Source organism: Myxocyprinus asiaticus, chromosome 34 (genome assembly GCF_019703515.2).
Source record: "Myxocyprinus asiaticus isolate MX2 ecotype Aquarium Trade chromosome 34, UBuf_Myxa_2, whole genome shotgun sequence".
Taxonomy (NCBI): domain Eukaryota; kingdom Metazoa; phylum Chordata; class Actinopteri; order Cypriniformes; family Catostomidae; genus Myxocyprinus; species Myxocyprinus asiaticus.
The window spans coordinates 34,863,318-34,885,667 of record NC_059377.1 but is presented as its reverse complement, the minus strand read 5'-3'; the positions used below and the strand labels follow the sequence as shown (position 1 = coordinate 34,885,667).

Sequence of the window (22,350 nt, the reverse complement as noted above, 5' to 3'; positions counted from 1 at the left end):
TAATGTTTTTCTTTAGCTCAGGTCACGCGTATAAACGCTATTCTTAGGCTGGTTCAGCTAATGCGCATGTGCGTTCTCGAGTTGATTGTCTGGTGATATCTTTATCTAAAAGCTGATGGGCTCTTTTACCTGTAAGGTTTAGGGGTAGGATTTCTGTGAGACTCAAGTAAATAAAATAAAGCAGCATGTGACTCTCGCGAGACTTTCGGCAGCCGGATGGTTACCTTCTAGACATCCCTAGAGTGAGCAAAATAATGACCATAAGACCCAAAGTTGCTTTTAGACGTCAGGCTTTGTTCATTTAGCATGGAAGACACCAAACCCAATATCGGACATTAGTACAGTATTCTAAATTACCTGTAACAATCAAATCACAATGTAACATGACAAAAGCAAAGATTTAACATAAACCCTTCATCATAGACCAGACAATATAATCATTTAAAAGTAACCGGTAACAAGCACTGCGTAGCACCAGGTTTTGAAACAGTTTGAAACAGCGTTGTCTGACATACCTGTAATTTCATTTTATTAACATAACTGAATCTTAAAGGTGCACTAAGTAACTTTTTTTGTTTGTTTCTCATATGAACTTACAGTGACACCTAGCGGCGTACATGCAAAATCAATAGCTTTAGGTTGCAGATGCCATTGTAGAAATTCAGTATTCAGTCAGCCATGATACATTTAATCAAGAGTGAAAGTGTCCAGTAACAGGGCGGTTACTGAGATTCAGCAAGTAGTATTCAACTGGTCCTGTTTCTAACATGGCAGCCCCCATGAGGTGATCCTTTCCATGTAGAAAAAACTGCTTTTATAAGGTTACTGTTATGACAGAAATCTTTATCTTATGTGAATGGTCATGATTTTATACGTCTCAGAATTAAAATGTATTCATTTAGGAGTAAAACATTTTTAATGAGTAAAAATGACTTAGTGCACCTTTAAATACAGGTTGATATCAACATATTTGATTCCGACATCTAGCAAAATGTCACATACTGCTTTAACAATGTCAACACAAGTGTTACTGTTAATTTCACACATGTAACCATGTCAAACACATTACTGTTAATATATTCAAAAGCACCAAAAAAAAAAAAAAAAAAAAAAAAAGGTTACAATAAAAAGCACCAAATGCTTTGATGACTAGGCATCAGTTTGTTTATGTCAACTGGTGTAAATGCTGTTTAATCCTTTAATCAGATCAGTCTGGAATGCAACCGATTCAATACGATTAAAATAGTGTGAGACAATAAGCACCAAAACATGTTTGCATCAAAAACTACAGTTGTGGAATGAACCTGAAGTGGAAGAGGTGGTCTTCAAGTGCATTGTTTCTATACAGGATTTTTGAATGTGCATAAGTCAAAGGTAGTGGAACTAGAAAGGCTCTATACTGTGTAAAAGTCAAGTTTCAGTTTAGTTTGAATGCAGTTTCAGATCAGCGGTTCCTAGTGAGCAGCTATGTCCTGTTCATGCTGGTTTGTCAAATAAAAATGCCTGTGTCAAGTCTGCTGAGGTACATTGATATAGCACACTTTTTCTTTCTTTTTTTTATTTTTTTATATTGAAATGTGAAAATAAGTAAGGGATTTAGTTGGGGGAGGCTTTATAAATCTGTTGAAATGAGACCTGGTTTTTTGTCTTGTTAATGCAAAAACTAAGATTAATAGGAAACTGTCACAGATTGCCTTCTGAGGATATTGTCTGCAAATATCCACCTGGAATTACAACTGTAAATGAGAACTGTGAGTGATAATATCCTGATATGCTCCCTGTTTGATTTGACAGCTGAGCTCATGTGCTGACTTATAATAATGCATTTTTAAATGAGTAAAAAAACAAAACAAACATCCAAATAAACAATCTAAAAATATAAGAATATAAAAATGCAGAATCAAAACAACAACAAAAAAATACTCAATAACAAAAGTACTCTTCATTACTAAACACATAAATTAAGCTACTATTGTAACTACACCTTCTCCATCTTCACCTGTCATCCCTTCTTTTTGATCAGACTATGAGAGGGATGTGAAGATGGAAGAAAGAAGGACAAGCACCAGATTAAGCAGAGAGTGGATCTATATTAGTGTCTATGTAGGGCCTGTAAAACACGTTTAACACATGCTTGCTTCCCCCTCTCCTAAACTGCATGTTCATTTTTTCTTTCGCTCCTGTGAACATCTTGGGCAGTACCTGGTGTAAAACGAAAGAAAGAAAATGAACGAGATACATTTTGAAATATTCAAGTGAACTCGTTGAGTTTGACAGCTCTTGATTGCCAAGGCCTCAAATCCAAACAAGCAACCGTCCCATGGGCAAAAATCACATGATTACTTACCATTTCCCCCTGGGCTTGGTGGTCAGTCCCACACAGGCAAAGTGGAACCACTCAATGGAGCACTTAAGAGAGAAAAACACACAGTCATTTACCATGAATATACTCTGAACACAACAGGTAAATCAATCTGTTATTATATGTTTTTTAATCATAAATTTGTGACCAGTGAACTGCCATAATCAAGGAGTCAAGGTTAATTGTACAGAAACAGTAAATATTGTGTGTGCCAAACATTATTTACACTATCTTATATTTTATTAAAAATACATTTCTTAAAATGTTGTACAATGCTATTCTGTGAATATACTCAAAGCTTCAGGGCGTACATCACATAAACATCACAATGCAGAGTGCCTGCAAACTAGGGATGGGTAAAATTCAATAAGATTTAAAATATAACAAATATTGCCACACTTGGCTTTGCTTGAAAGGCCAAAGACGGCATCATGTCTCCTCATCCAACACCTCGACGACACACATCCACAGCGCCCCTCAGTGGACTCAATTGTAAATGTGAGATTTGGTGAGAGATCCAGAGGGAAATTACATGATAATTCAGTGTTGCCCACGTCAGGCAACTGCGCAAAAGAAAATACATTTGCTAAACTCGAATAGTGTTTTTAATTGTAGACGAGCTGGTGCAGAACGAGTATTCGATTAGTCGATTACTTGTGCACATCCCTACTGCAAGCCCTTCAGCTGTGACTGTATTGAAAACATACTGCATTATGACTTTGAATGCCACATTGCATTAATAAAACTGTTATGACGAAAAAAAATTTAGGACACAGATTTTCATTCAAATGTTAAGTAAGTTCAATAAGTGAAAGAATAAGAGCAAAGGTTCATATTTAGCCTCTATGAGTGCTGAACAGTGATACACTGTAGCTAGGTGAACCAGTGTTTCATGTCATAGCTGTTATGTTATCATGTATTTCAGCATGGCTGGAATGCTGTAATGGCCAATCAGCATCCAGGACTGGAAAACAATATATTTAATCATTTTAACTGAAGTACAAAAGCAGCTCTTGGACGTGTATTAAATGAAGAAGAGGACTCACATCTGTATTGTCACAGCCAATCATCTCCCCATATGAGACCTGGTGGCAGAGGCAATAGGTGGGTTCATTGGGATCCACTGGCATGTCCAGCACATCCGAGGGGTGCACGTTTCCAAAGTTCACAGCCGGGGAAGAAAACTCAGAACTGGAAGGTGAAAGGAATCCGTAAATGAGAATTCTAATTCTTTCCACCTCTGAGCCTTGTTAACTCTAACTTTTTACTTTATTTCTTTTAGCTTTTATTTGTTTTTGCTTTTATTGACAATAATTGTAGAAAGAGGACAGGTAATTATTGAGGAGAGAGGTGGTGAATAGGGCACAATGCAGACCGGACACTGGGGCTAACCACTAAGCCCCTTGGCATTTCTAAACATTAAAAATGTATTTCATAACAACTTCTTAAATATTTATGTACATGCTGGTAGGCTTCAGTTACCCCCCCTTTGAAATCCATTTGACATAAAAAAACAAAACAAAAACAACTCTATGGCACATATGCTTTACAGTAAGAGTAAAAAGCAGAAAAGATTCATTCCTCTTTAACAAAGACTTCATTTGTAGGAGCAATACCTTTTTTTTTAAAATGATTATATATAAGATTATATATGAATAATTAATCATATATGATGATTATATGTCATCATTGGTCATTATGATGACCAATAATTATATATGAAGGCCAATTAATGTGTGTGATTCTCACCCTTGTGTGACTTTGACCTTCTTCTGTCCGCTCTTGGTGCTGCTGTCATCGTCGGAGTTCTTGACCTTTGACCTGGTACGAGCCACTTCCTTCTTCTTGGGTCCTCGCTGGTCACCTTGAAACAAAAATGAACAAAACATTAAAGCACTGCTGATGTACAGAGATGTAAACAATGCTGAAAACCATTAAATGCATTAGCAGCTCAACTCACTCTTGTTGCCCTTGCTGGAGGTCGAGTCGTAATCGGTACTCTCTATCTGTTTCTCCTTGAGGTCGGCCTCGAAGCGAGCCAGGTCTGTATCCAACCTCCGAATATGCTTATCCACCTGAAATGCATATGAAAAATGGTGGCTAATCCATCATAAACAAAACTGCCATAAATATATCTTTGAGGGCCAAACATTTCATATTAGAAATGTAAACGGATCAAAATGGGGATTTCATAACAAAAACTGGAGGATGTAATGTAGCTGATGGCATAATAAAGTTGTGTGAAGGAACAGTTCTCCCAAAAATGAATTCTCTCATTATTCAATTACCCTGATGCCATCCTAGATGTGTATGACTGTCTTTCTTCAGCAGAACACAAATGATGATTTTTAGAAGATAGAGCTCTGTCAGGTCCTTATAACAGAAGTTCACGGGTGCCAACACTTTGACGGTCCAAAAGTCATATTTAGGCAGCAAAAAAGTAATCCCTGCAACTCCAGTCAATCAGTGAATGTCTTGATGGGCTTAGTGGACTGGGAATGGAAATCTGCATTGCGAATGTTATGTCTGTGATATCTCATTATAATTTTAAAATTAGAATTTTATTTTAGTAATCTTTTTAATAATAACATTTTAGTTTAGAAATTATAAAGGCTAATATTCAATGTTAACAAAAATAAATAAATAAATAAAAATGCAAATTTACACCAACCATCTCATAAGTTTGCATGGCGAGTTGGACCTTGTCATCTCCAAACTCTTTACACTTCCCATAAGACTGCTGGATCTGTCTTAACAGTGAGAGCTTCTGTTCGGAGGACAATGTCCGAGCATTAGCTGTGTATTCACGGGCCAGAGAATCAATCTGCCCTTTCAGATCTAGAAAAAGAAGAAATGTACACAAAAAACATTTAACACATAATTCAGTCTTAAAATGTAAATAAAGAGTTTACAATCAAATCTTAGCAAAACCATTTGATTCAAATTAAACTGATTGATTTAGAGATAGATCTGCAGTTTGGACTCACCCTCTGTCCTCTGGTCCAGATCTCGCATCAGTTGAAAGTTCCTCTGCAGTTCAAAGGGAAGATTCTCTATGCCTATGAAGAGATTTTGTGACAAATGACCTTCCTTACACTCTTAACACGTAAAAAGGCCTATAAAACCCACATTAGTGTTCACTTAAAACCCGAGCCCTAAAGTAAAACACTCATCTCCATCTACTCGGACGCAAGCTAGCTCAGTGTGCAAAACACTACATATGCAAAGCAGCCATGAATTTCTTTACTTTATTTAATGTTAAGAAGAGCAATACTTATGATGTGCAGACATGATCGGCACCACGTACCAAATAATGCGAGAAAACCATCACCCAGATCACAACAGTTGGCTTCAGAGCCCAAAACGTTACAGACGTTTCTATTAGCGCTGTTTGTTGTCGTTAGTTGTCCGTGTAATTGTCAATTGTGTGTGTATGTGGTAACTAGAAGACATAATGGTTCATATAAACTCAGAAGACGTTTATTTAGGCGTATGAATATTAAAATAAAGAAAACAGTCTTACTGTCCAGATAGTGCTCTAGATACATTCCAGCCGCCATCTTGACAAACACAAACAACGGGCTTTCCGGTTTCGCCGGAAGTCCTGAGGGGGGAGTGTTTTGTGGAGGGGGGGCCCATTTTATGTCCTCGGTTGGTGCTTTGAAGTCATGTTGAAACAGAATCATGAAAGAAACTCTTTTTTGGTTAAATGGTTAAATGTGCCATGGTGGAGACAAAGCAATATGAGAGTAGTTTTATGAAATCTGGAACAATTTATGATGATCAATTGAAAAGCTGCCAGATGTCAAAATTACTACACTGTGCATGAAACCTTTAAAATAATTTTGAAGAGATTTCAGAGTATGATATATGTTTTAGTGTGAGGCAAAAATAAAATGAATGATAATACAATTACTCTTTTCCACTGTAAAAGCAACGTAAGGGTTGTCTTTCCAACATCAATGGATTATGGATTGATTTTGGACATGGCACCATGTACAGTAGTTGAATCATGGTTTTTAGACATGTACCATGGCAATTCCTTGGTATTCTTCGAAGTACCTTGGACTACTATGTAAATACCATGGTATATGAATATGGTAATCATCATTAAGTACCATGGTAGTGTACAGCGTGGCTACAGGCACATGTTAGGAAAATGTGCTTTTTTCTGGTCACAAAGTCAAATGGTATCAGCACTTTTTTTTGGCCTCACATTTTCAATTTCAGGGTCATTTTTGTCACCCTCAGTGGCATTTTTGCCCTGCACCCTTGTTAATTTCTGACCCTGCTTCAGACCAAATGCGTTCTTGTGCTAAAAATGCAAGAGCCTGTTGCCTGTTGCCTGTTGCCCTTCAAAGAAACGCTGCGTCCATCATATGTCCACATATGCTCGTGCTGTTTGAGTGTGTTAAAAAATGCTAGTGTGTGTGTGTGTGTGTGTATATATATATATATATATATATATATATATTTTACACTAGCGGCCAAAAGTTTGGAATAATGTACAGATTTTGTTCTTATACAAAGAAATTGGAACTTTTATTCACCAAAGTGACATTCAACTGATCACAATGTATAGTCAGGACATTAATAATGTGAAAAATGACTTAAACTACTTCAAACAGTTCTCATCAAAAAATCCTCCACGTGCAGCAATGACAGCTTTGCAGATCCTTGTCATTCCAGCTGTCAGTTTGTCCAGATACTCAGGTGACATTTCACTCTACGCTTCCTGTAGCACTTGCCATAGATGTGGCTGTCTTGTCGGGCAATTCTCACACACCTTACAGTCTAGCTGATCCCACAAAAGCTCAATGGGATTAAGATCCATAACACTCTTTTCCAATTATCTGTTGTCCAATGTCTGTTTCTTTGCCCACTCTAACCTTTTCTTTTTGTTTTTCTGTTTCAAAAGTGGCTTTTTCTTTGCAATTCTTCCCATAAGGCCCGTACGTTCTCTGTAAATTTAGGTAATTATTCTTCTACGTTGGCTCAGTTACAGTGTGGTGTCCCTCAAGGGTCGATTTTAGGACCCTTATTATTTTCCCTGTAAATGCTTCCTCTGAGCTCTATTTTTCAGAATCACTGTTATGCTGACGATTCCCAATTTTATTTCCCAGTGAGTGTAGACAAGACTTTTTCCATCTGAGAACACCCTAAATTGCTTCAAAGATATTAAACACTGGCTGGCAAACAAGTTCTTACAATTAAATGAAAGCAAATCCGAAGTTCTGATTTTAGGTTCCTCCATATCCTCCTTACTTGGCCCAGTTGCCCAGTTAGGTCCTCTGTCATCAAATGTACAAGATCATGTGAGGAGTCTTGGAGTAATTTTAGACTCCTCGTTACTTTTCAATAAGCAGATCAGTGTTGTTGTCAAGGGTAGCTCTATCGCTAAAATAAAACATTTTCTTTCCCATAAAGACTTGGAAATTGTAATCCACTCACTTATTACATCAAGGTTAGACTATTGTAACTCATTATACATTGGTCTCCCTCAAACTGCATTATCCCGCCTGCAGCTGGTTCAAAATGCGGCAGCTAGGCTTTTAACAGGGTCAAGAAAGAGGGATCACATTTCCCTGGTTTTAGCATCTCTACACTGGCTTCCTGTGAAATTCAGGGTTGATTTTAAAATTCTGATTTTTGTCTACAAGGCACTATCTGGTCTCACGCCCCAATATCAGTGACCTTCTACACACTTACTCCCCCACCAGAGTGCTCAGGTCTTCTGATCAACTTCTATTAAAGGTTCCTCGTTGCTGCTATAGATCTAAGGGTGACTGTGCCTTTTCTGTGATAGGTCCTAATCTATGGAATAGTCTCCCTTTCCAAGCTCCTGACCCGTATTTGCATGATTATATACACTGCACTGCTGCCACACGATTGGCTGATTAGATAATCGCATGGATGTTTGTTGGTCAGCTGGAACTGAGCAGTGGAAGAAAGTCTCCTGGTCAAATTAGTTCCGTTTTCTTTTACATCACGTGGATGGTCGTGTACGTGTGCACCGTTTACCTGGGGAAGTGATGTACTGTGGGAAGACGACAAGCCGGTGTAGGGAGTGTGACGTTCTGGGCAATGTTCTGCTGGGAAACCCTGGGTCCGGCCATTCATGTGGACGTCAATTTGACACATGCCACCTTCCTAAACATTGTTACAGACCATGTACACCCCATCATGGCAATGGTATACCCTGATGGCAGTGGCCTCTTTCAGTAGAATAATGTGCCCTGCCACACTGCACACATTGTTCGGGAATGGTTTGAGGAACATGCTGAAGAGTTCAAGGTGTTGCCCTGGCCTCCAAATTCCCCAGATCTCAATCCTATTGATTATCTGTGGGATGTGCTGGACCAACAAGTCCAATCCACAGCGGCTCCACCTCGCAACTTACAGGACTTGAAGGATCTGCTGCTAATATCTTGGTGCCAGATACCACAGAACACCATCAGGGGTCTTGTAGAGTCCATGCCTCGGCGGGTTGGCACTGTTTTGGAGGACCAACAGCATATTAGGCAGGTGGTCATAATGTTTTGGCTCATCAGTGTATATATAAAAATACCATGGAATTACCAGCTATTCCACAATACTGTTATAGTACTTTTTTGTAAGTAAAAAATTAGGTTTTCAAAGGTCTGTTCTACATTTACATTTAGTCATTTAGCAGATGCTTTTATCAAAAGTGACATACAAATGAGGAGCATAGCAAGTCATTTGTCATAAAAGAAAAGTGAAACATATCTGTCACACTGCCAAGTTCTCAGAGTAGCTGGAGAAGTGTAGAAGCTTGCATAGCAGAAAGAGACAGACAAGGAATGTTTTTGTTGTTGTTGTTGTTGTTGTAATTATTAAATTAAATAATAAGTGCAATTATTGTGGAATGGTTAAGTTATCGCTGAATACATGTGTTTTCAGCTGGTTCTTGAATGGTGAGATGGTTTCAGCAGATTGTGTGAAGGCTGAAAGCTCATTCCACCACAGAGAAAGGGAGAAAGTGAATGATAATGAAATGGACTTTGTGCCTCTGTGCAATGGGACCACCAGGCGCCACTCATTCATTGACTGCAGTGAGCGAGTAGGGACATACTGTAGACCTAGAGGAGTGAATAAAAGTAAGAAGGTGCTGTTCCATTGGCCAGAGTCAAAGCCATAAATTTAATAAGGGCAGCTACAGGTAACCAGTGGTGTGACGTGAGCACTCTTTAGTTGATTAAAGATCAGACATGCTACTGCATTCTGGACCATCTGTAGCGACTTTATCATGCTAGCTGGGAGGCCGGCCAACAAAGCGTTACAGTAGTCCAATCTTAATGTGACCATAGCTTGGACCAGGAGCTGCGCAGCATATTCAGACAGGAAAGGTCTGAATTTCCTGATGTCGTAAAGCACAGTTGATGAGATGTGGGTAGTAAAGTTAAGATGGACATCAACCACTGCTCCCAGGCTGTCCTGGTTGGCTTTAGTGTAGTTAAACCAAGTTGAATAGTGAAGTTGTGGTCAACAAACAGGTTGGTTGGGATTACTAGGAGTTCAGTCTTGGCAAGGTTGAGCTGAAGGTAGCGTTCCTTCATCCAGGATGAGATCTCCAAGAGGCAGGCAGAGGTATGAGCTGTGGGGTTTTTCAGACTGGAACGACGGGTAGAGCTGCGTATCATCTGCATAGCAGTGGTAGGAAAAAATATGTGCCTTAATGATCGATTAGAGAGATGTAGTGTAGATCTCTCTGTATAAACTCCTGGAATTCTGCAATCTTTGGTGCTGTACTGAGACAGTGTTACCTTATGTGTACTCTGTTTTTCTCACCAGCAGAGGGCAATAGTCAATAGTCTTTAGAATGTTTTGCAAAATAACCTGTAGATTAAACCCCAGGGAGTGACAATCTGTAGCCAGTCTGTTTCCCTGTACAGCCATTATCCCAATAAACACATTACTGAAGTGGAGATGACAGCCAGACAACAAAAAGTTAAGATATGATAGGCTGGTGCAGCGTGGAAAAGACACTCAATCATTTAGGCAAGAGCTGGCACAATGTTTCACCGCACAGGACTGCCAAAAGAACATCATTTCTGCTGCTTCCCCAACTGAGACGCATGTCTGAACAGGCTTCCTCCTTATTTTACAATCGTCTGGCTATGTTGCTTAACTTGCATATGTATTCAGGGCTGCATAATCTGGTAGGCATACCACTGTGAATCAGCCATGCTGCTGAATAATATTTTCTAAAATAGCAGTAGATGAACATAATTAAGATCTCGTGAGATGATCACTTGCAAAATACATTTTAAAGGATTAGCTCGAATATAAACAGTTTCCTTTCTTCCATGGAACACAAAAGGATATGTTAGGTGGACTCAGTCACCATTAACTTCAATTGCATCTTTTTCCAGTATGATGAAGGTGAATGGTTAACATTCTGCCTAACATCTCCTTTTGTGCTCCATGGAAGAAAGCCATAGAGGTGTAGAAAGACATGAAGGTGTGTAAATGATGACAGAATTGTCATTTTTGGGTGAACTGTCCCTTTAAGACACAGTTAAATGCATTATCTTTTTCTAGAAGAAAAGCTTCAGAATTAGTATTTTGTTAAAATCACAATTGTTAAAATGTCGGTTCAGTGAAAACAGCTCACAAACTCTCCTCTAGCTGTGACTAGTATAATATTGCCCTTGCTAACACCCACGTATTATATGAGGTTTTAAGGGAGCGCTCCCTGTTTAGGGAGTGTTGTCAGTGATCTCCCTCAAGGAGAAATGACTGTGGCAGTGCTAATAAGCATTTATGCTCACTTGAGCAAATTAAGAAGGGAGAAGACAAGCACTCTTTCCTAGACAGAGAAGTAATCGGAATGCCCTCGGCGCTCATTAGGGAGAGCATGCCATCACATTGTTTGAGTGACTTAATTGCCACTGTTATTATTGCTTGAGACTTTCAATGGACGACATTTACAAGAAATTCATGTTATTTTCTTATCCAAGCTAATAGACAATCACCAAACTGAATTGAACTTAGCTACAAAGTGTCTTAAAGTGATAGTTTACCCAAAAATAAAAATTCTGTCATCATTTACTCACCCTCATGTTGTTCCAAACCATTCAACCTACTTCGACCTACTTTCTTTCATTGAAAACAACAGGAGATGTTAAGAAGTATTTCAGTCAACTTTCTCTTTCATTGAATCCCTTTCCATGTAATGAAAGTTAATGGTGAAAGAGGTTGTAATTTTGCCTAGCATCTCCTTTTGTGTTCCAAGGAAGAAAGAAAGTGCATGATTAAATAATGACAGAATTAAATTGTTTGGATGAACAATCTCTTTAAGAACTACTAAAGCTACAATTCAAAAAATGACATGAGCAGGCCATTTATATACTGTATACAGTATATACTGTATGTATGTACATATATATATATATATATATATATATATATATATATAGTGTTAATGACCAAAATACAGACAAAAGCATACCTGATAGGCATACCTTACTATGGGCAGATGTTTGAATGGTTTTCACTGCAGAAGGCACATGAACGGAGCAGCAGATAAAACAAAAGAGTGAATGGGCACTTAAAAGTATTTGAGTAGATTTGATTCCTTTTGTAGACTAATAAAAAAAAGAAAAAAGAAAATGCATGACATGTTCTTAGAAAATGTGTCTACGTGAATGGTCATACAGATGTAGGTAAATTTGCACAAGCTCGCTAATATCTCTTCACACTGGTGTGTTCATGTTGACTGATCTTGACAGACTGAACAACGTAACAAAATTAGCTGTTGGCCTCAAAGTAGGTGGAGCTCCAGGTCACATCTACCGATGATGTGGACCAATGGTAGTAAGAAGGTGTTTAGCAGCTGGTAAGAACCAAGCGAGCTGTTACGAACCACCAAAATGAACGCAAAAACACCTTTTTGGACAGATTTTGTTCTAAATGATGTCACACCCATTCGTTTTTTGATTTTCATATGCAAAGAATCGGGCCTTAAATCAGAACAGTCTGAAAGTCTATACAAAGTTTGGTGGATTGTAGCTTGAAATCTTTAAGAGTTAGTATTGGTCTTGGTTTAGGGATTTAAAAAAAAAACCCTAAACTAAGTTTTAAGAATAACAGGATGTTAGCATGGTCAAGTCAAAATAATGACACTGAACCATTTTGGCAAAATATACTTGCTTTAAATTGTTTAGCAGGCTGGAACTGTGGCCTAACAGTTAGTGCATGTGCTTTGAAAAAATGTGACTGTGGTGCTCATATGGGCGATTCAAGTTCGAGTCTGACTCGTGCCATTTTCCTTTAACATTTCCCCTTTCTTCTACACATAATTTCCTGTTCTCAGTCTTCTTTACCTGTAAATATATAGTGTCAAAACGGACAAACATTTCTATAGGGTATCTTTTACCTATGTCTTTTGGATAGAATGGGAATGTAATGTGATAATTTCTGGGCCAAACAGATATTATACCACACATGCAGATGGCCATACGTGCATGATTATTTCCCTACTAAGGGTTTATATAAGTCTTCAGATTAACACTTTACAAGACCCTTTACTCAAGCAAACACATTTGCAGAGCAAGGACAAAGTCCTTCGACATGTAAAAAGTGATAGTGCTGAGGGTTCTATTCTGTTACTTTGGGTGACTCACATTCTCAAAGGGTCAAAAAAATATTCATAGTGGATAAAACCCTGCTGAATTACTTTGCTCTAACATGGAGTTATTGATTGTGGCCAAGGGCAGTAGAGCTGGGCCAGAGCCGAGCTCTCTGTCTGAATTAGAGCTCTGTCAGTACTGCACAGTGCTGATGTACTCACACTGTGCAAATGTAAAGAGAAGAAATCAGATTTGCAGCGGCTGGACTGTAGTTTGCTATGGGGATTGTTCAGAGCATTTCTCCCCATCATCATGCCTTCTATAGCACATTAGGAGGTCAGTACATGTTCAGTGCTTTTTATAGTTATGCATTTAACATAACAGTATGTGGTAAAGGCAAGTTATATCTTAATGTAGCATTAAAAATATGTAACATAGTTTTAATAAAAAATAACAGCGTTTGACTTTATACAACGTATAAGATAATTGTACAGTATATACTGTAATAATGTAATAATTAGTAGCTAAACAGGTATCAGAACAAAACCAATGTTTAAAATGAATAAAAAGGTTTATTAGTGTCTGCAACCTTTAATAACACAACCTGAGTGCACAGGGAGACACAAATACTAAATGTCAAAATATGCAAGGGAGACATTGGAACTCACTGCCTCAAAGTGAATTTGATGTCAGTAGCTGCTTTGAAATTGAGAGATAGGGTGGAGAGAAGGAGGCAGATAGAGATAGACTGAGTGAGAAAAGGATGACTCACTATTTGAGAGAGCATCCTGTAACTTCAAGCAAGCTGTTGGATGCATAAATAAATTATGATATGGTGTCCCAATGTTGGTTTTGTGATGTCAGGATGAGCCTTCTCTCTCCCTCTTCCTCTCCATTTTTCTCCCTCAGGGTCAAGTATACGCCTTTTTTCTTGTGTTAGGTAAAGTTGAGTAATGTATTTGTATACAGTCATTTATATCTCTTATAAAAAGCACTGTTACCTTGAATGCACCATGACAATATCACTTACAAAAAGGTACCAAAAAGAACCATGCTACAGTCATGGTTGTATGGACATGTACTATGGTACAACCATGTTTTCTTGAACATGTAACATAGTACTACCATGATATTCTTTGAAATACCTTGGTATAGACATGGTATAACCATTTTATACCATCACTGTACCATGGTACTGCTGCAGTACTTTTTTTTTTTTTAACTTTTTTATAAGGGATGGTACTACCATACATATGCAGAAAAACATGGTAGTACCATGGAACTTTTTGGGACTTTTTTGTTACATTTTAGGTTTCAAATTTATAAAGCTCACTGTATTATGTGTGCAAATAGTGCTGTTCGCAATATGCAACTGAGAAAGTTGATGTTTGCCAGACTGATCACACTGTGAATTCGGCAACATTAGGTCGAAAAGTCTGCTGCTGAAATAGGTCTGTAATCACCAAAATTTGAATCAATGCTCCCTAGTGGCTGAAGATGGAAGTGTTGTTGAACATATGGGCACGTTTCTGCTCCACAGAGTGAAATGTCCACAGAGTGGTGCCAAAAGTGAGTTTTCAGTTGTAAATAATGTAATACAGTCAAAAGGAATACACATTTTGATAACTCTACCCCCTAACAAAGAAATATTCAAAGTCTTAAACAGTAACCCCCCACCTCTGACAAAATTTGCAAGAAAATTATGTTTTATATAGGCCTATACAATAGCCAAGCAAATAATAAATAAACAGCCTACTGTACCAATAAAAACAGCAGGACATTCTGGCCACTTATTTGAAGTTTTAACAGATATTGTCTTATAAACTCAGCAAAAAAGAAACATCCCTTTTTCAGGACACTGTATTTTAAAGATAATTTTGTAAATATCCAAACAACTTTACAGATCTTTATTGTAAAGGGTTTAAACAATGTTTTACATGCTTGTTCAATGAACCATAAACAATCACCAAGGTCTCAAGATGGCGCCGAATATGGCTGATACGTTGCGAGCTCCGAAACAACATTGTAGTTTTTTGTTTGTTTTGTTTACAGTTCTTATGTTTTTTGTCTTGGATGTTGTCTGCTTTATTGTCTACGACAGACAAATACTTTTAGACATTGGTTCTGCAATTACACACTGTAAACCGGACTTCAAATTCCTCAATCCCGACCCGCTGTTTACAAACACGCCAGCGGAGCCCTTTGTCTGGGCTACCCGGCCGCGGACATGCAGAAGGAAAAGGGGAAACAGAGCCGGCGTTCTCATAAGAGTAAGACGTCGCGCAAATCGACCCCCACTACCCAGTATTCTATTGGCAAATGTTCAGTCTCTGGACAACAAGCTCTGAGTGCGGATCTCTTTCCAACGAGAGACGAGGGACTGCTGCATTATCTGCCTTACAGAAACTTGGATGTCTGCGGAGATTCCAGACACCCACGGAGTTCTCCATGCACCGAGCGGACAGAGCGAAAGACCTCTCAGGTAAAATCAGAGGTGGTGGTGTATGTTTTATGATCAACAAATTCTGGTGTGTTCAGAGGAACGTATATTCTATCAAGTCTTTCTGCTCTCCTGATCTGGAATTTCTCATGCTTCTGTGTCGACCATTCTGGCTACCGAGAGAATTCACAGCGGTCATTATCACTGCTGTGTTCATCCTGCCACAAGCCAACACAGACCGGGCACTCAAGGAACTGTACGGGATTATAAGTAAGCAGGAAACCGCACACCCTGAGGCCGTGTTCATTGTGACCGGGGACTTTAACAAAGCAAATTTTAAATCAATTGCACCAAAATACCACCAACACATCAGTTTCAACACACGAGGGGACCGGGTTTTGGACCATTGCTACTCTCCCTTCCGGGATGGCTACAAATCCCTTCCCCACCCACCATTCGGCAAATCGGACCACTCTTCCATTCTGCTTCTGCCCGCTTACAGGCAGAAACTGAAATAGGAAGCACCCACCCTCAGAACGATCCAGTGCTGGTCGGACCAATCAGACTCTATGCTACAAGACTGTTTTGATCACGCGGACTGGGAGATGTTCCGGTCCGCCTCTGATGACGACATCGAGCTTTACGCTGATAGCATAACGTGTTTCATCAGAAAGTGCGTAGAGGATGTTGTTCCCTCCAAAACAATACGGATCTACCCGAACCAGAAACCTTGGATTAATAGCGATGTTGGCACGGCACTTAATGCGCGGACCTCCGCTTTTAATTACAGGAATGCGGAGGAGCATAAACAAGCCAGTTATACCCTCCGAAAAACTATCAGAGCAGCAAAATGCCAGTACAGGGACAAGATTGAAGTACAGTTTAACACCACCAACTCTAAAAGCATGTGGCAGGGAATTAATATCATCACGGACTTTAAAGGGAATAAAAACTCCGCCGTGAACACCGCTGCCTCTCTCCTGGATGAGCTAAATACTTTTTATGCTCGTTTTGAGGGAAATAACACCGCTCTTGCAGAGAGAGCTCCCATGGCCAAACCTACAGAGGTTAGTTCACTCTCCGTCTCTGTAGTGGATGTAACCCGATCCTTCCGACGGGTGAATATCTGTAAAGCCGTGGGTCTAGATGGCATTCCGGGCTGCGTCATCAGAGCGTGCGCAAACCAACTGGCTGGTGTTTTTGCAGACATTTTCAACCTTTCCCACTCTTTGTCTGTAGTCCCCACATGCTTTAAAACGTCCACCATTGTGCCTGTACCAAAGCAATCCAAAATCACTTGCTTAAATGACTGGCGTCCTGTTGCTCTGACCCCCATCATCAGCAAATGCTTTGAGAGACTAATCAGAGATTACATCTGCTCTGTGCTGCCTCCATCACTGGACCCATTGCAATTTGCTTACCGCAACAACCGCTCCACTGATGATGCCATTGCATCTACAATACACACTGCCCTCTCCCACCTGGAAAAAAGGAACACTTATGTGAGAATGCTGTTTGTAGACTACAGCTCAGCATTCAACACCATAGTGCCCTCCAAGCTTGATGAGAAACTACAGGCTCTGGACTTAAACAGCTCACTGTGCAGCTGGATCCTGGATTTCCTGTCAAGCAGACGCCAGGTGGTTAGAATGGGCAGTGACATCTCCTCATCACTGACCCTCAACACTGGAGCCCCACAGGGCTGTGTTCTTAGCCCACTCCTGTATTCCCTGTACACACATGACTGTGTGGCAACACCTAGCTCCAATGCCATCTTTAAGTTTGCTGATGATACGACGGTGGTAGGTCTGATCACTGACAATGATGAAACAGCCTACAGAGAGGAGGTGCACACTCTGACACGCTGGTGTCAGGAGCACAACCTCTCCCTCAACATCAGTAAGACAAAGGAGATTGTGGTGGACTTCAGGAGAAGAGAAAGAGAACACAGCCCCATCACCATCAATGGAGCACCAGTGGAGAGAGTCAGCAGCTTCAAGTTCCTGGGTGTCCACATCACTGAGGAACTCACATGGTCCGTCCACACTGAGGCCGTTGTGAAGAAGGCTCATCAGCGCCTCTTCTTCCTGAGACGGCTAAGGAAGTTTGGAATGAACCGCCACATCCTCACACGGTTCTACACCAGCACTGTAGAAAGCATCCTGACTGGTTGCATCTCCGCCTGATACGGCAATAGCACCGCCTACAACCGCAATGCCCTGCAAAGGGTGGTGCGAACTGCCAGACACATCATCGGAGGTGAGCTTCCCTCCCTCCAGGACATATACACCAGGCGGTGTGTGAAAAAAGCTCGGAGGATCATCAGAGACTCCAGCCACCCGAGCCATGGGCTGCTCTCACTGCTACCATCAGGCAGGCGGTATCGCAGCATCAGGACCCACACCAGCCGACTTCATGACAGCTTCTTCCCCCAAGCAATCAGACTTTTGAACTCTTGATCTCTCATGATCAATATACATTAGCACTGCACTTTATTAATCTTATTATCTCACACTGGACTGTCATAAATTATATTCTTTTAACAACACACTGGTAACTGACTATCAACCGACAGCCTGAATGTTAATAAAGTACAATACAAACTACTGTACATTTTATATATATGTAACACTTCTCAGTGGAAGGAGGAGGCGAGAAGCAGATTTCCTGGTTCAGGTAAGCAATTTATTTTCCTCACTGCAACAACTACACTCTTTCAGGGCTTTCACGGTGTTCAATAATTCACTCTAAAAAAATAAACAAACTATTTCACAAAAATAAACTCTCAGCTTCACAACAGGGTCTCTGGTGCCCAGGCTCTCTCGCTCGTCTACCTGCGGTGTAGCTCTATTTATGCCGCTCTCCCCGTGCTCACTGAAATTAGAGACAGGTGTTAGACATAATTTAACTCAGGTGTAAGCGCCCTTACCGCTTTCTCTCTCTCCGGAGAGATGCTTGACCACGCCCCCGCTGCCACATATCCCCACCGCCCGACTCAGGCCGGGGCGGTATCCGGCCTGCATACCACTCCCCCCCATTCCTGGAAAGGAAGTCGGCGACAGCCATCTGCGCTCCCAGTCTGTGGACCACCTTGAACTTAAACGGCTGAAGAGCCAGATACCAACGGGTGATCCGGGCATTGGTATCTTTCATGCGGTGGAGCCACTGGAGTGGGGCGTGATCAGAACAGAGGGTGAAGGCCCGCCCCAACAGGTAGTATCGAAGAGTGAGGACCGCCCACTTGATGGTGAGACACTCCTTTTCCACGGTGCTGTACTTAGTTTCCCTCAACGAGAGCTTACGGCTAATGTACAGAACCGGGCGCTCCTCCCCTTCCACCACCTGCGAGAGCACGGCCCCTATCCCCCAGACTGAAGCATCTGTCTGTAAAACAAAAGGGAGAGAGAAGTCAGGTGAATGTAAAAGCGGCCCCCCGCTTTAACTTGCGTGAACGCCCGCTGACACTGCTTTGTCCACTGGACCGGGTCTGGAGCTCCCTTTTTAGTGAGATCAGTCAGCGGGCTGGTGACGTCCGAATAATTAGGTACGAACCTTCTATAATAGCCAGCCAGCCCCAGGAACTGTCTCACCCCCTTTTTGGTCTTGGGCCTCGGGCAGGTCGCAATCACCGCTGTCTTGTCAATTTGGGGACATACCTGCCCATGGCCCAAGTGGAACCCCAGATACCGTACCTCCACCCGCCCAATTGCACACTTCTTTGGGTTCGCTGTGAGTCCCGCTCGGCGCAGCAATCTCAGAACCGCCCTCAGATGTTGCATGTGCCGCTGCCAATCATTGCTATAAATGATGATGTCATCTAAATAGGCAGCGGCGTAAGCTGAATGCGGTATGAGGATTCGGTCCATGAGACGCTGAAACGTAGCCGGGGCTCCAAACAAACCGAACGGAAGTGTCACAAATTGGTGTAATCCAAACGGTGTGGAGAAGGCGGTTTTCTCACGGGAAATTGGTGTCAAAGGGATCTGCCAATAACCCTTCGTCAAATACAATGTTGAATAAAATTGAGCAGTGCCCAACCGATCGAGCAACACATCAATGCGAGGCATTGGATACGCATCAAATTTAGACACCGCGTTGACTTTCCTATAATCCACACAGAACCATACAGACCCGTCGCTCTCAGGCACTAGAACAACTGGGCTGGACCAATCGCTGTGGGATTCTTCTATTACCCCCATATCGAGCATTGCATCCAATTCTTCCTGAACAATTTTCTTCTTGTGTTCAGGTAATCGATAGGGGCGGCTACGTACCACGACCCCCGGCTCAGTCTCGATGTGGTGATGGATGAGGTTTGCACGTCCTGGTAGAGGGGAGAACACATCTGCAAACTCCTGTTGCAACCTAGCAACTTCCGCGAGTTGACTCGGTGAGAGGTGGTCTCCGCAAGTGACCGGGGTGAACTGTTTATGTTTTGAACTCACCTCCGGTCCGAGCTCCGCCATCTCGGGAACTACCGTAGCCAACGTCACGGGAACCGCCTCCCTCCACAATTTCAGGAGATTGAGGTGGTATATTTGACGTGAGCCCCTCTATCGGTTCGTTTAACCTCATAATCGAGATCTCCCACTCGTCGTGTGACCTCAAATTGTCCTTGCCACTTGGTGAGTAATTTAGAGCTCGATGTGGGAAGCAATACAAGCACTTTATCTCCCGGTGCAAATTCCCTTAACTGAGTTCCCCTGTCATACAGTCGGCGCTGTCGTGCTTGAGCTTGGAGCAAATTCTCCTGTGTTAGCTGTCCCAAAGTGTGGAGTTTTGCTCTAAGATCAAGAACGTATTGAATTTCATTTTTACTCTTTGAAGGTCCCTCCTCCCAGGCATCTCGCAATACATCAAGCATGCCACGTGGGCGTCGCCCATACAGCAGCTCGAATGGGGAGAAGCCAGTGGAGGCTTGCGGGACCTCTCGTACTGCAAATAACAGGGGGTCGAGCCATTTATCCCAATTTCTAGCATCGTCGTGCATGAACTTACGAATCATGTTTTTGAGGGTTTTATTAAATCGTTCCACCAGGCCATCCGTTTGAGGATGGTATACGCTGGTGCGAATCGATTTAATACTTAACAATTCGCACAGTTCGCGTAGTGTCCGTGACATAAACGTTGTGCCCTGATCGGTGAGGATTTCTTTCGGAATCCCCACCCGGGAGATTATTTTGAAGAGTGCCTCCGCAACACTGTGTGCTGAGATGTTGCGAAGAGGCACTGCTTCCGGATAACGCGTTGCATAGTCCACTAAGACCAATACAAAGCGATGTCCACATGCTGACCGTTCTAATGGCCCGACGAGGTCCATTCCAATTCTCTCAAAGGGGACCTCGATCAAAGGGAGAGGGCGCAATGGCACTTTTGGGGTGGCCGGTGGGTTAACCAGCTGGCATTCGTGGCATGCCGCACACCACCTGCGGACATCGCCGCCAATGCCCGGCCAATAGAAATGGGCTATTAGACGGTTCAGTGTTTTCCTTTCTCCTAAGTGACCCGCCATGGGATTATAATGAGCCGCCTGGAATACCATTTCCTGACAGCTCCTTGGAATCAAAAGTTGGGTTGTATCCTCTTTAGTCTGAGCGTCCTGTGTCACTCTATACAACCGCTCATTTATAATCGCAAAATAGGGGTATGAAAGGACGATGTCCGGCTGGAGACATTGACCATCGATGACTCTCACTTGGTCGAAGGCGTGTTTGAGGGTTTCGTCTCATGACTGCTCCATAGGGAAATCCCCCTCAGGGAATTCCCTGAGAAGGGGAGGGGTTGCAGCCTCTCCCCCTCTCTCGTCATTATGATGCGGAGCTGTCGAGGACGGCCCCGGCTCCGCCTCCCCTGCCAGAGCATCGCACATTGCACATCTCCCTAACTTCATACAGGACCCATCTGCACAAATTCCCTTTAATAAGACTCTAAAATCAGGCCAATCAGTCCCCAAAATCAGCGGATGGGTGAGGCGGGAACTAACCACGGCCTGCACTCTATGCTTTTTCCCCCAGAATTTAATCGTCAGGGTCACCACTGGATACTTGTGAATATCCCCATGCACACATTTCACCCTCACTGTTTTAGTTGTGCCCAATGCCTCGGGTTGAACCAAGCATTGGTGGATAGTGGTTTGATTACACCCGGTGTCCACCAACGCTTGGTGAGTACCCCCCTTGACACTTACCGGTATCCGGTACACTCTGGCCCGGTCGGGGCAGCCTGTAGGAGGTCAGAGACCCGCACCACTGTCCCTAGCTCCATCAGAGGGCACTGATCCCGGAAGTGGTCCGGGTCCCCGCACCTCCAGCAGGCTGGCCCAGGTGCTACGCCCGCACTTGTGTCGGTGGGCGCCCCCCCCTGAGGGGGAGAGCGGCGGGGGCATCGGGATAGGGGAAGGTGTCGGCTCCCACACCCGGGGAACTGGTCTCAGTGGCTGAAGTCCTCCTCGTCTGCGTGGGGCAGGAACGGGACCTGGGGAGAGAGCAGAACGAGAGGAGATAGGGGAGGGGAATGAGACAGGGGGAAGAGAAAGAGAGTGGGAGGGCTCTTCCGCCCTCGGGATCGCCGCCATGTGGTCCTCCGCAAGCCGGATGGCTTCCTCCAGCAACGCCGGGCGGTGGCACTGGACCCAATCCGCCGTCCCTTTTGGCAGTTGATGTATTAATTGCTCCAGTACCACCTGGCCGATGATCCCGTCAACGCCGCGGTCCCCCGCTAGCAACCATCTTCGGCAGGTGTCGCAGAGCCATTGGGCGAAGGCAAACGGGCGGTCGGAGCTCTCCAGCTTCAAACTCCGGAAGAGTTGACGACTTTCTTCCGGACTCCGACCAACCTGTTGCAGGATGGCTTTCTTTAAGTCTCCGTAAGCCAGGAGGCTCGTCGCTGGTAGTTGTTGAGCTGTAAGCTGGGCTTCCCCGGACAGTAGCGGTATGAGTCGGGCCACCCACTGGCCG

The 22,350-nt window shown here is 42.5% G+C and overlaps 1 protein-coding gene across 2 annotated transcripts; it reads right to left on the bottom strand.

Moving 5' to 3' along the window:
• Positions 1 to 254: 254 nt before the first annotated feature.
• LOC127425637 (inhibitor of growth protein 4-like) lies at positions 255 to 5,938 on the bottom strand. 2 transcript variants are annotated; one of them, XM_051671832.1, is made up of 9 exons: positions 5,886 to 5,928; positions 5,670 to 5,804; positions 5,350 to 5,421; positions 5,034 to 5,200; positions 4,323 to 4,437; positions 4,112 to 4,226; positions 3,409 to 3,553; positions 2,348 to 2,409; positions 255 to 2,202 (listed from the first exon to the last, which is right to left on the bottom strand). In XM_051671832.1, exons 3-9 carry the CDS (start codon positions 5,375 to 5,377, stop codon positions 2,163 to 2,165), a joined length of 672 nt encoding a protein of 223 aa, XP_051527792.1. In that variant the 5' UTR covers positions 5,378 to 5,421; positions 5,670 to 5,804; positions 5,886 to 5,928; the 3' UTR covers positions 255 to 2,162. The 2 variants fall into 2 exon arrangements, with proteins under 2 accessions (XP_051527792.1, XP_051527791.1); XM_051671831.1 differs by lacking the exon at positions 5,670 to 5,804 and having other exon boundaries at positions 5,886 to 5,938.
• Between the last annotated feature and the right edge of the window lie 16,412 nt (positions 5,939 to 22,350).